Consider the following 15,002-nt stretch of genomic DNA (forward strand, 5'->3'; position numbering starts at 1 on the left):
TGGGTCTAGAGTGTCACCCCCTTTGAAGAGGGGGATGACCGCGGCAGCTTTCCAATCTTTGGGAATCTCAGACGATACGAAAGAGAGGTTGAACAGGCTAGTAATAGGGGTTGCAACAATTTCAGCAGAACATTTTAGAAAGAGAGGGTCCAGATTGCCTAGCCCGGCTGATTTGTATGGGTCCAGATTTTGCAGCTCTTTCAGAACATCAGCTATCTGGATTTGGGTGAAGGAGAAATGGTGGGGGCATTGGCGGATTTCTGTAGAGGGTGCCGGGCAGTTGACCGGGGTAGGGGTAGCCAGGTGGAAAGCATGGCCAGGCGTAGAGAAATGCTTATTGAAATTCTCAATTATAGTGGATTTATCGGTGGTAACAGTGTTTCCTAGCCTCAGAGCAGTGGGCAGCTGGGAGGAGGTGCTCTTATTCTCCATGGACTTTACAGTGTCCCAGAACTTTTTGGAGTTAGTACTACAGGATGACATTTTTGTTTGAAAAAGCTAGCCTTAGCTTTTCTAACTGCCTGTGTATATTTGTTCCTAACTTCCCTTAAAAGTTGCATATCACGGGGGCTATTCGATGCTAATGCAGAACGCCACAGGATGTTTTTGTGCTGGTCAAGGGCAGACAGGTCTGGAGTGAACCAAGGACTATATCTGTTCCTAGTTCTACATTTTTTGAGTGGGGCATGCTTATTTAAGATGTTGAGGAAGGCCCTTTTAAAGAATAGCCAGGCATCATCCACTGACGGAATGAGGTCAATGTCATTCCAGGATACCCCGGCCAGGTCGATTAGAAAGGCCTGCTTGCAGAAGTGTTTTAGGGAGCGTTTGACAGTGATGAGGGGTGGTCGTTTGGTTGCAGACCCATTACGGATGCAGGCAATGAGGCAGAGATCGCTGAGATCTTGATTGAAAACAGCAGAGGTGTATTTGGAGGGCAAGGTAGTTAGGATGACATCTATGAGGGTGCCCGTGTTTACGGATTTGGGGTTGTACCTGGTAGGTTCATTGATAATTTGTGTGAGATTGAGGGCATGAAGCTTAGATTGTAGGATGGCCGGGGTGTTAAGCATGTCCCAGTTTAGGTCACCTAGTAGCACAAGCTCAGAAGATAGATGGGGGGCAATCAATTCACATATGGTATCGAGAGCAACAATTGAGGGCACCTGGGGAGTGGGAGTGGAGCTAGGCACTGCAGGACCTGGATTAACCTCCACATCACCAGAGGATAAGAGGAGGAGTAGGATAAGGGTACGGCTAAAGGCTATACGAACTGGCCGTCTAGCACATTCGGAACAGAGAGTAAAAGGAGCAGGTTTCTGGGCACGATAGCATAGATTCAAGGCATTGTGTACAGACAAAGGTAAGGTAGGATGTGAGTACATTGGAGGTAAACCTAGGCATTGAGTAATGATGAGAGAGATATAGTCTCTAGAGACGTTTAAACCAGGTGATGTCATCGCATATGTAGGAGGTGGAACAACATGGTTGGTTAAGGGCTAGAGGCTCTATAGTGAAATAAGACAGTAATCACTAACCAGGACAGTAATGGCCTTTCTAATCGACCTGGCCCGGGTATCCTGGAAGGATATTGACCTCATCCCTTCAGTAGAGGATGCCTGCTTATTTTTTTTAAATGCCTTCCTCACCATCTTAAATAAGCATGTCCCATTCAAGAAATTTAGAACCAGGAACAGATATAGCCCTTGGTTCTCTCCAGACCTGACTGCCCTTAACCAACACAAAAACATCCTGTGACGTTCTGCATTAGCATCGAACAGCCCCTGTGATATGCAACTTTTCAGGGAAGTTAGAAACCAATATACACAGGCAGTTAGAAAAGCCAAGGCAAGCTTTTTCAAGCAGAAATTTGCTCCCTGCAACACAAACTCAAACAAGTTCTGGGACACTGTAAAGTCCTTGGAGAACAAGAGCACCTCCTCCCAGCTGCCCACTGCATTGAGGATAGGAAACTCTGTCACCACCGATAAATCCACTATAATTGAGAATTTCAATAAGCATTTTTCTACGGCTGGCCATGCTTTCTATCTGGCTACCCCTACCCCGGTCAACAGCACTGCAACCCCCACAGCAACTCGCCCAAGCCTTTCCCATTTCTCCTTCTCCCAAATCCAGTCAGCTGATGTTCTAAAAGAGCTGGAAAATCTGGACCCCTACAAATCAGCCGGGCTAGACAATTTGGACCCTCTCTTTCTAAAATTGTCAGCCGAAATTGTTGCAACCCCTATTACTAGCCTGTTCAACCTCTCTTTCGTGTCGTCTGAGATTCCCAAAGATTGGAAAGCAGCCTGCAGTCATCCCCCTCTTCAAAGGGGTGGGACACTCTTGACCCAAACTGCTACAGACCTATATTTATCCTACCCTGCCTCTCTAAAGTCTTCGAAAGCCAAGTCAACAAACAGATTACCGACCATTTTGAATCCCACCGCACCTTCTCCGCTATGCAATCTGGTTTCAGAGCTGGTCATGGGTGCACCTCAGCCATGCTCAAGGTCCTAAACGAGATCTTAACCGACATCGATAAGAAACAATACTGTGCAGCCGTATTCATTGACCTGGCCAAGGCTTTCGACTCTGTCAATCACCACATCCTCATCGGCAGACTCAACAGCCTTGGTTTCTCAAATGATTGCCTCGCTTGGTTCACCAACTACTTCTCTGATAGAGTTCAGTGTGTCAAATCGGAGGGCCTGTTGTCCGGGCCTCTGGCAGTCTCTATGGGGGTGCCACAGGGTTCAATTCTTGGGCCGACTCTTTTCTCTGTATACATCAATGATGTCGCTCTTGCTGCTGGTGATTCTCTAATCCACCTCTATGCAGACGACACCATTCTGTAAACTTCTGGCCCTTCTTTGGACACTGTGTTAACTACCCTCCAGACGAGCTTCAATGCCATACAACTCTCCTTCCGTGGCCTCCAACTGCTCTTAAATACAAGTAAAACTAAATGCATGCTCTTCAACTGATCGCTGCCTGCACCTGCCCGCCCGTCCAGCATCACTACTCTGGACGGTTCTGACTTTGAATATGTGGACAAGTACAAATACCTAGGTGTCTGGTTAGACTGTAAACTCTCCTACCAGACTCACATCAAACATCTCCAATCCAAAGTTAAATCTAGAATAGGCTTCCTATTTCGCAACAAAGCATCTTTCACTCATGCTGCCAAACATACCCTCGTAAAACTGACCATCCTACCAATCCTCGACTTCGGCGATGTCATTTACAAAATAGCCTCCAATACCCTACTCAATAAATTGGATGCAGTCTATCACAGTGCCATCCGTTTTGTCACCAAAGCCCCATATACTACCCACCACTGCAACCTGTACGCTCTCGTTGACTGGCCTTCGCTTCATACTCGTCGCCAAACCCACTGGCTCCAGGTCATCTACAAGACCCTGCTAGGTAAAGTTCCCCCTTATCTCAGCTCGCTGGTCACCATAGCAGCACCCACTCGTAGCACGCGCTCCAGCAGGTATATCTCTCTGGTCACCCCCAAAGCCAATTTCTCCTTCGGCCGCCTCTCCTTCCAGTTCTCTGCTGCCAATGACTGGAACGAACTACAAAAATCTCTAAAACTGGAAACACTTATCTCCCTCACTAGCTTTAAGCACCAGCTGTCAGAGCAGCTCACAGATTACTGCACCTGTACATAGCCCATCTATAATTTAGCCCAAACAACTACCTCTTCCCCTACTGTATTTATTTATTTATTTTGCTCCTTTCCACTCATTATTTATATTTCTACTATGCACTTTCTTCCACTGCAAATCTACCATTCCAGTGTTTTACTTGCTATATTGTATTTACTTCGCCACCATGGCCTTTTTTGCCTTTACCTCCCTTATCTCACCTCATTTGCTCACTTTGTATATAGACTTATTTTTCTACTATATTATTGACTGTATGTTTGTTTTACTCCATGTGTAACTCTGTGTTGTTGTATGGGTCAAAGTGCTTGCTTTATCTTGGCCAGATCGCAATTGTAAATGAGAACTTGTTCTCAACTTGCCTACCTGGTTAAATTAAATAAAGGTGAAATAAATAAAATTAGAGAGAGGCACGAGTAGCCAAGTGAACATATGGGTCCAGTGAGTGGTTGGGCTGACTGGGGACACGGTGATTCAGACAGTTAGCAGGCCGATGCTAACAAGCTAACAGTTAGTAGGCCGGGGCTAAATAAGGTAGCAGTTAGCCGACCAGGGCTGGCAAGCTAGCAGTTAGCAGACCGGGTTAGCAAGCAAGCAGTTGGCAGACCGGGGCAGGCAAGCTAGCAGTTAGCAGACCGGTGCTAGCAAGTTAGCCTTTGGGGGACGTTGCAATGGGGGTAAGTCTGTTTTTGCCTCTTCATGCGGTGACGTCGATAGAACAGTCGTGGAATTAGTAGGGTTCCAAGTAGCTCTAGGTAGCTAGTAGCCCGCGGTTAGCAGAATGGGCCTTCAGCGGACGTCGCGCCTGAGGAGCCTGTTGGAATCCTCGGGCAGATTATGTCGGTATTCCAGTCGTAGAGGATCGGCGGGGTTCCGTGCCCCGTACCGGCAGTAGAAGGGGTCTGGATATTGTAGCCCAGGAGTGGGCTTCGGTGATAGCACAGGAGCCCTGGCCGGGCTAGCTTCAGGCTAATTGGTGCTTGCTCTGGGATGGAAACACTAGCCAGGAGTAGTCACCCGGGATTGTGGTTAGCTAGTTGCGAAGATCCAGATGAAAATGTTCAGAGTTTGCGGTAGGAATCCGTGGATATGGGGGGAAAAAATTTAAAATAATAATAGGTCCGTTATGCTCTGGTTTGAGTCATGTTGTTCGAACTGGCGAGAGCTTTCCGAGCTAAAGGTTAGCTGATGACCGCTAGCAATGGTTTGCTGACTGATAGCTGGTAGGTAGTTAGCTGGCTAGCTTCAGTTGAGGGATTCCAGATCCGAAGTAAATAGAAATACTTTAGAAAAAACAGATCCATGCCACATTGGGCGAGGCGGGTTGCAGGAGAGTATTTAGAAGTTGAGGTTTAGGAAAATATTTTTAAAAGATATGCGAAGAAAAAGATGTAAAAAGATATATACAAGGGACACGACAGGACAAAGACAAAGATGTCTGACTGCTACGCCATCTTGGCAAATGTGGGGGATGCATACCAAGATAAAGAACTTCTGTTTTGCACACGCCGTATGTCGTACATACACATCATAAAGTATATTATTGCACTTGCTTCTCACATTGTCCAGGTGACTGTTGTAGTAGTTCAACTCATGGTGGTGTGTACAATACAGTGCCTTTCTCCTTCCTCTGCCTGCTCCTGTCAGACTAAGGCTGATTTTGATTAGATACAAAATTATAATTTTGTCTTCTTACTGTAGAAATGAAGAGCTTAGAGGCATAACTCCTTTTTACATGAGCTTAAACCGCAGCGTTTTTTCCCCCGAATAAACAGCAGAATCTTCACTTGAGTCCAAGTTTGACTGTGAAACGAATTCCATGTTCAAATGAAGATGTATATCAGTGTGCCATGACACTGGGCCAAAAACATTTCATAAAGCCGCAGGGCTGCCATGCCCACATGTCAGACTGCCATCATAGATCAAAAGAAATGGCATCCGAGGTTTAAATCCTCTTCTGAACTCAGCGATTATATTACAAAAATCTCAGATGTCAGTGGTCGAGCGCCAGAAAATCAGTTTTGATTACACTTCAAAGGCCTACTGTACTCTTGGATTGGAAACCAAGAATATTTTACTGTCACCCCACTATTTAGGTGTTACAGATCCAGAATGTACGCATCTCATCAAATACTGAAACTTCTGTAAGTCCAGTATTCCATATTCAGTGTCTACTGAACTCCAACATTTCAGTTAATTGCATTCAGTTGTACAACTGACTAGGTATCCCCTTTTCCTTTCCTTCCCTCTTAAAGTATGATTAAAGCATAAAGCATGTTGAACACAAACAATCAAAAGATAATTTACATTTCTCTCCTTGCTTCTGTTGGGAAAACACATAGTTCCTCTAGCTAAACAGAGATAAATTAGGTCAGTGTGTAAAGGTCAGTGAGTAACCATCTTTAAATGTGTAAATACTCCAGCAAGAAGTGGGTACAGTGCAGCGGTGGACTTACACAGGTTGAAGAGGTTGTCTGGTGGTATCAGGTTTGATTGTCTGGGCCCTGGGGCTGGGGTTGTCTATGGCCTGCCTCTCTGTAGGTCTCCTCCTGGGCTGCTCTCTCTGGAAGGGGTTAGTGCCTGGCTGGATCCGCCTCAGGGACCCTCCGGTGTGGATGTACACCTGCTCTGGTGCTGCCTCCTCGCAGCGGGCCCCCTGGAACCCCGAGCGGCACACACATGTGTGGGGCCTACTGCAGGAGCCGCGGTTATGGCAGGGGGGCTGACAGTCGGCTGCAGAAAAGGGGGGGGGGGGGGAGATCATTAGCGGTGTCATGTTAGAACATGTGGTCTTTCACATAAAGGAGCAGCTCCAGACATGGCCTACATTATCTCAGCACTGGCCCGAATTGACTTTAAGTGATTCAATCAAGGGGGCGATTAGTTGTGTGTCTCTTTCCTTGCTTTTCCTTATAGTACAGAGCCTGGAGGGAATGTCATGTTCAATTTCACCTGAGCCCATAACAGCCCTGTTTAGTCTAAATGTATGTGATCACTTACATTTAACCCTTGTCCGATTTCTCAGATTTTGTACTTCAGCTCCTTGGCGGTGCTTAATGCTACTGGCGTTCCAATGCTCAGCAGTTTTCCTAGAAATACCTTTCATTACCGATTCCAAATGGAATGTTTGTCATTGCTATTATAAAGACAAACAGCTTAAATGGGTCATAAAAGAAGCACATAAAAAAATGCCTCACCTTTCATATATGGCATGGCTCGTGCTCGCAGATATTCCTATATTTGAAAAACAAACCAATCTGTTTTCCTTGTCTGGTCAAAGATTGATGTATAAACAATATTTATCAATTGTCTGAAAATACAGTGAGTGTTGAGGTAATTTCATGGTCATGGCAAACAATCCGCACACGGCCAACCCTGGCCCCTTCCTGCACCTCAGTCCAGCTACGTGAACACTATTCAAAGGCCTGTGGCATGCGATTCAAAGCAAACAACCACTCCATCTTGTGACACAAATGTATGTACTGGATGGCACTGCAGAATTTATGACATTGTCCTCAAACACTAAATCAGGTCGCTACTCTCTGGTGGCTAAAGCAAACAGCAGTGCTCTGTCAACAGTGGTGGAATGCTATTGACACAGATGCCGTGGACACTGACAGATCGCAGCCAGGAAGGCTTCCACTGTTTCTGGCACTGTGAAGAGAGCTGGTAGCTAAGGGCCCCACTGGCTGCATGGTCTACCTGCTGTAGGCTTCCTGTTATTGTTCAGACACAGGGACCAGTTTGTCTGACGTGAGAGGAGAATGGACCTCCTACGTGTCCTCTATGGCATGAGGAAGACTGAGTCCTTGGCTGCCACACCGAGGAACATAATTATTCTACTGTGTAGCTAACAGCTTGGCTTCAGTCTCTTGTTCTCTCGCTCTCTCTAATTGTATCCTAACAGTAGACATAAAATTGCCATGAAAAGTCAGCAAACTAGCACCACATGGTTTTGAATGCAGCACCACAACTTTCTTACGATATCATGTACATTTGTTAATTGAGAGAGTATGCATTACAGTCAATCATTGCAACTTGATGGCAAAGGGGAACAAATGCTAAATTAAATAATAGTCCTTGACCAAATTCCTGTGGTTTATTGTTAAGTCTATTCTATTTAAACCCAACAAATTCACTAGAGCATTTAGTTTTAACTGCTTTGGGGGGAAATATACCCCTGTCTGATGAAGTGTACACAGTCAGGGAAATGTGCTTGTGGAGTGTGGACTCATATAACTTGGTATGTGATCTGAGTTTTCCAGTTTCCACCATGGGATAAAATAAGAATTGCCTGGTCTCTACTTGGCAGGGAGTTAAATATATCATTCACTAACTAGACTTGAGGTTGGCCTGGTGCCACAGCCTTGTTCAACCTCAAAGATTACAAGGGTTTGGGGAAGACTTTGAGGATCAAAGAGTCTGTTGACATTATGAGGGAGAGTTCAGTAAATGAGTGGCTCCCTCTCCCCACCCCACCCCTCCCAATCATTGACGCTGTACCATCTAAATTGGAACAATTACATATACTCACTTATCAATTTGTGTAACTGGCCTAGAAAATGGCCTAATCAACAGGCTGTATGGTTGGTACATGTCAGAGTCTGTGTATGTGACCTTGAATATGTGACCCTCTTCAGCTCTGTCGCCCAATAGCAGTCATTAAAGTGACACAATGTGGCACCAAACATGCGTTCCATTCATTGACAATGGGCTTGGCTGGGCAGTGGGCACTGACCCTGGTCCTTTTGACTCTGACTAGAGCTCCACACAAGCCTGGCTGCTGCAGTGTCACGGTCTGTCTCTCTTCCCTGGGTCTGGCCTGCTGCAGTGTCACTGTCTGTCTCCCTTCCCTGGGTCTGGCCTGCTGCATGGCGCTGGCCTGCCTGTCTGGCTGCCTGGCTGTTGAACACTTTGTCGCAGTAATTGCTGTCGTGCAGATTTGTCTTGCACATCATTAAAACTAATTGCCTCACATTCCGTCCATTTCACAAATATGTGGTTTAATTATTGCATTGGGGAATAATAATAAAATACGAATTTTCTTTGAAACACTAATAGAAATGGGAAACATTCCTGGCAGGGTCATTGTTGTGCTTAATTATGATTGAGGCTGAGGACCAATCTTAAGAGACAGAATCCAGAGCCAGTCATCTGAAAAGTGCATAAACGTGGGCATTATTGGAACTTGTCATGAGATGGAAGCATACACTCCGAGTCTCCATGCAAGACTCTGTGCATTAATCAGATTCATGAGCTTTACTTTGTGAACTCAGTTCAAACATCTCATATGGGCAATTCCACAGTAACAGAATGATGCTTAGACTCTGACTTTTCACTTTAAAAATGTATGTCAAACAAAACACAATGATTGCAACGTTAAACAAACAATGCAACCCTATGCACAAGGACGACATTTAACAATTTCCACAGAAAATCTGTACAAAAACACATACGTGAAGAACAGTTCAGATGCATAACAGAATGATGGTTTGTGCTGTTTGTGCCGTCATCCTGTCACCAAACGTTGCATCTGCAATGTTCAAGTAAGTGTGTTTGTGCAAAATGTTCTGTGTTAATTATTTGTCAGCATCATTCTGTTATCGTGGAATTGAACATAAACTACAATTCAAAAGTTTGTGGTCACTTAGAAATGTCCTTGTTTTTTAAAGAAAAGCACATTTATTTTTTCTCCTTTCTCCATTAAAATAACATCAAATTGATCAGAAATATAGTGTAGACATTTGTTAATGTTGTTAATGACTACTGTAGCTGGAAACGGCTGATTTTGAATGGAATATCTACATAGGCGTACAGAGGCCTATTATCAGCAACCATCACTCCTGTTTTCCAATGGCACGTTGTGTTAGCTAATCCAAGTTTATCATTTTAAAAGGATAACTGATCATTAGCAAACCATTTTGCAATTATGTTAGCACAGCTGAAAACTGTTGTTCTGATTAAAAAAGCTATAAAACTGGCCTTCTTTAGACTAGTTGAGTATCTGGAGCATCAGCATTTGTGGGTTCGATTACAGGCTCAAAATTGCCAGAAACAAATAACTTTCTTCTGAAACTCGTCAGTTTATTATTGTTCTGAGAAACAAAGGCTATTCCATGCGAGAAATTGCCAAAAACTGAAGATCTCGTACAATGCTGTGTACTACTCCCTTCACAGAACAGCGCAAACTGTCTCTAACCAGAATAGAAAGAGGAGTGGGAGGCCCCGGTGCACAACTGAGCAAGAGGACAAGTACATTAGAGAAACAGACGCCTCACAAGTCCTCAACTGGCAGCGTCATTAAATAGTACCCGCAAAACACCAGTCTCAACATCAACAGTGAAGAGGCGACTCCGGGATGCTGGTCTTCTAGGCAGAGTTCCTCTGTCCAGTGTCTGTGTTCTTTTGCCCATCTTAATCTTTTCTTTTTATTGGCCAGTCTGAGGTATGGCTTTTTCTTTGCAACTCTGCCTAGAAGGCAGAACATCAATTTGATGTTATTTTAATGGACAAAAAATATGCTTTTCTTTCAAAAACAAGGACATTTCTAAGTGACCCCAAACTTTTGAACGGTAGTGTTCGGGTAGTTCGGGTAGTATAAAACAAATTGTTCCTCATCGATCTAACGACAAAGCAAAAATATATTTTTTGACATTTTTGCAAATTTATTAAAAATAAACTGAAATATCACATCTACATAAGTATTCAGACCCTTTACGCAGTACTTTGTTTAAGCACCTTTGGCATCGATTACAGCCTCGAGTCTTCTTGGGTATGACGCTACAAGCTTGGCACAACTGCATTTGGTGAGTTTCTCCCATTCCTCTCAAGGGGGCTGTCATGTGTTTTTCACGGTCAGAGTCCTTTAGGTGCCTTTTGGCAAACTCCAAACGGGCTGTCATGTGCCTTTTACTGAGGAGTGGCTTCCGTCTGGCCACTCTACCATAAAAGGCCTAATTGGTGGAGTGCTGCAGAGATGGCTGTCCTTCTGGAAGGTTGTCCCATCTCCACAGAGGAACTCTGGAGCTCTGTCAGAGTGACCATTGGGTTCTTGGTCACCTTCCTGACCAAGGCCCTTCTCTCCCAATTGCTCAGTTTGGCTGGGTGTCTAGCTCTAGGAAGAGTCTTGGTGGTTCCAAACTTCTTCCATTTAAGAATGATGGAGGCCACTGTGTTCTTGGGGACCTTCAATGCTGCAGACATTTTTTGGTACCCTTCCCCAGATCTGTGCCTTGACACAATCCTGTATCGGAGCTCTACGGACAATTCCTTCGACCTCATGGCTTCGTTTTTTCTCTGACATGCACTGTCAACTGTGGGACCTTATATAGACAAGTGTGTGCCTTTCCAAATCATGTCCAATCAATTGAATTTACCACAGGTGGACTCCAATCAAGTTGTAGAAACATCTCAAAGATGATCAGTGGAAACAGGATGCACCTGAGCTCAATTTTGAGTCTCAAAGCAAAGGGTCTGAATACTTAAGTAAATAAGTTATTTCAGTTTTTTATTTTTAATACATTTGCAAAAATGTAAAAATAAATACTTTTTGCTTTGTGATTATGGGGTATTGTTTGTAGATTGATGTGGAAAAAAAGTGATTTAATCAATTTTAGAAACGTAACAAAATGTGGAAAAAGTCAAGAGGTCTGAATACTTCCCGAATGCACTGTATCTAGGGGCAATAACAGTATGCATGTGAAATTCAGTCCAAGTTCGGTCCTTAAAACCAATCTCCAGTTTAAGTTATCTAAGGACAGTCTTCAGGAAGGGAGAATGGGGGAATGTCAGAGGGATAACAGTCCTGAACAAATCCATGACAGCTGAGGTCTACTCCATCATCCCTGCTTTCCAAACAACATTCACTCTGTGGCCAAACTACACTATGAGTCATGCTTCAAAACAGACCATAAAACCCATTCTGAAAAAGCAGAGCATATTTGAATATTTTGTACTGTATGAGTTTTTGATTGAATTGGCGGTGAGCATACTAAATTGTGAATATTAAAATAAGCCAGGGCCTTAATTTGGGTAAATAGCATTCTTAGCTCCCACAGCACAGCAGGCCTGAGGGAAGCCTTTTGGAATGCAGCAGGCAGCAGCCCACATCCACTGTATGGGGCCGGGCTGTCGTTTCTAACAGAGTGGCTGTCTCCAGTCCATTACTATTCACTAGATATTTGCCCCCTCTCTCCACCTCAAAGTAATACAACCCATCAAAACTTTTACAATCCTCTCATTCAGGACAAGCAATTTGAAACCAAATATTTGACATAACTCAAACACATACAAAATTGTCAGCATTTTTTTTCACAGGTCAACAATACTACTTCCGCTAACTTGATATTGGTGCTTTTGAAAATGATATGAATAATGAGAACTGAATCGGATAATCTTGGGTACCCCTCTCTCTACGGTTGGAGGAGATGATGTGCCATTAAGAGATTTATGGCCAGTGAGCCATTCTACAGATTAGGATTCAGGCACTCTTTGAACAAGACAACACAAATAACTAAAGATCTCACCACCAAGGGCCCTTTCAAACATAACTAGAACACTGGAAGAGGGGTGGGGATAATCATTTTTGTGTTTTGAGTTGGATTTTCAAAATATAGGGAAATGTATGGAAGAATGTCTGTTCAAAGTTAAGAATGGAAACATGCTAAACTCTGGAACACCAAGCCATGTGTGTGATATCAGAGAGAAACCGTAACACGTGGCCCTAACTTTACCACACTCTCTCACCCTCTCCATTACAACAAAAAACCTGCTCTCAGGAGGTTTTATTAAACCCCATTTTCATTACTATCCAACATTGGACAAACTTAGGAAAATACTATTGTCTTCTGCTAGTGAACAGATGTCTTTAAAGATAGTTCAACGGTAGGCCAAGCTCTGGAGGGTGAAATCATGTCTAAAATGTTTTCTATCAAATAAGTAACATTGCAGAATTGTGGTACACTGGTATTTCAGCACCCCTGATCTTGATCAGACTATTTGTTATTGAATAGCACCGGTTATATTGTTTTCAAAAGTGAGCATTTGCACATTTCAGTACAATCAATCAACCTCCCTAAGAGATTGTCACTGTCCATTGCCCAAAATATAATCCCTGTCACCCTCTACCATCTAGAAGCCTAGTCATTACCAGCAGTAGAAGTGAGGGAGCTCAGCTCAGGACTGACTGATGACTGGTCCTTTGTGGTAGTTCTGTGGTACTTTCTGGTAAAGCCTTGTGGGGTAACATTTCAGAAAATGGAGGTGCCCCTTTCATATCTTTTCACTTTTTCTGTCACAGTGCGGATTTTCAACCTAATACAGAAGTCTGGGCTTTCACTCCCTCTCCACTCAAGTTGGCGTGGAGATTTAGGTAACCTGAGGCTGACCCATGGCATTGTGTACATTACTTTTAGCCATGCTATACTGTACCTCTCCACCCACAGGCTCCCTCCTTCAGCCTTTAATGAGCAATCTTCTGGGGGGATATCTGGGGGTATGTGCCCACTACTGTATGTGTAATTTAGACTCCATTCTCCAGGGGATAACATCACAGTTTCCATATGGCCATAAGGCTATCGGTTACAGAGAGGTGGGGAGTGTTTACTGTTTGGTGTTGTGCTGTGTGTTGTATGTAACCACGTCAATCAAGCAAAGTCTTGCAAAGTTCTCTACAGTCTCTCTGTTAAGAGATCTCTGACAGATCCACTCTCTCCTTGCATCACGACACCAGTTACATCACGCTTAAAGAAACAGAAACTGTCAAATATCATTGAACAATGTATTAGACCCATCAGACAACCCATGGCTAGAGCAGAGTAGCAACGTTCTACTTCCCTCTCTAGTGTATATATATATATATATATTATATATATATATATATATATATATATATATATATATATACTATATCAACAGGGGCTCGCCAACCAAAACCAACGCGTAAACAGAAAAACAAACCTTTCACCTCCTCATCCACAGCCAATGCAGTAACTCATTCTAGCTATGTTGTGGTCCATGGTAGCAATTTGAAAAACATGTGGCCAGAGGAGGCCCAAACAGAACCTGATTGCCACCTCCAGACAGACAACAGCTGGTGAGGAGAAGGGAGGCCTCCTGGTTTGGGGAGTGTCCATCCCAGTGTGTGGGTAATGATAGGGCTGTGTGAACATGGTGTGTGTATTGATTACAGGATCTGTCTAATAGCCCATAAAACCATCCAGACTGCCAGGGAGAGTTATGCCCCTGAACGGTGAACTGTGTAACCCCCTGCTAATCCGCAGTGCGCCTGTAAAGCAGGGACGGCCTGTCTGTGTAGCAATTACTTCACCCCTGACTGAACAACGTTACCAGAGAGGCCAGTGGTTTAAATACCTTGCAGTGGTCCTGTAAAGAAACAAGCCACGTTTCTAGGCAGATTTGATCCTTATCAGCATGCCCTATATACATGAACTGTTTATGCCTAATTCACTTTTCTTTCAAAGAGATTTCAGGCTAAACTCTATGCGTGTGTGATGCTAGATGACAATACATGGCAAAGACATTTTCAACAGTACTGTATATTGGCTCATGATGTCCTTCAAGCCTGATATTTAACTCTTCCATACAGCTAATGCATTTAGCAGTGTATGCTCTTCAAACAATTGAATGGAACATAAAAATATTTCTCCCAATGAAAATGACAGGTGACTTGGCTGACAAGCAGATTTGGTTTTGATAAGGATGAGCAACTGGCCCACAGCCATGGAGGCAATGGAGCACTGTCAGATTCAATGATAGGCTTGAATATACAGTGGTTGAATGCAAAGACAGTCTTCACACTAAATCATGAACAGTGTTTGGACTGTAGCAATGCATGCCCAATGCATCTGGAACAAAATAAAATAAATATTCAAAAAAGCACCAGTACCACAAGCCAAAATAATTTCCCAAAATGCTCACACATGTATGTCCTTGATGCTTTACTTTACCAGCTGGTGGACACGTGTTTATGTGAGAGGAAAGCATATTACAGGTGGACTCTGTTTTACAACAAGGTATAGTCAACCTGAACTCACTCCCCTGGAGTTGACAGGGCCCCAAATGAGAGCTTCAGTAGGATGGTACATAGGCCCATGTTATCAGAGGCATCATACTGTATACCCTGAAAGATCTGAGGGTGACTGGGGGGTGGAAATCTAGAGCCATAATCATTATGCTTAATTCTATGTCTATTTATTTTCATATATAAGCATACCTCTTGAGCTGTCTGTACCCTCCTGACTGGTGTTTCTTTATTTAAAGAAACAAAATATGCTTCTCTGCGTCTCTGCCAAAATCTGGATAAAATAT

General features: G+C 43.7%; 1 protein-coding gene across 2 annotated transcripts in view; it reads right to left on the minus strand.

Moving 5' to 3' along the window:
• The window catches only part of LOC106611061 (latent-transforming growth factor beta-binding protein 2), a 158,404-nt gene that overhangs the window by 119,274 nt on the left and 24,128 nt on the right, over positions 1–15,002 (minus strand). For both annotated transcript variants that reach the window (XM_082955662.1, XM_014210912.3), the window contains exon 3: positions 6,131–6,407. In XM_082955662.1, the coding sequence (XP_082811788.1) occupies positions 6,131–6,407 (277 nt within the window). The remainder of the gene's footprint in view (positions 1–6,130; positions 6,408–15,002) is intronic.

Source organism: Salmo salar, chromosome 09 (assembly GCF_965601325.2).
Source record: "Salmo salar chromosome 09, fSalSal1, whole genome shotgun sequence".
Classification (NCBI taxonomy): domain Eukaryota; kingdom Metazoa; phylum Chordata; class Actinopteri; order Salmoniformes; family Salmonidae; genus Salmo; species Salmo salar.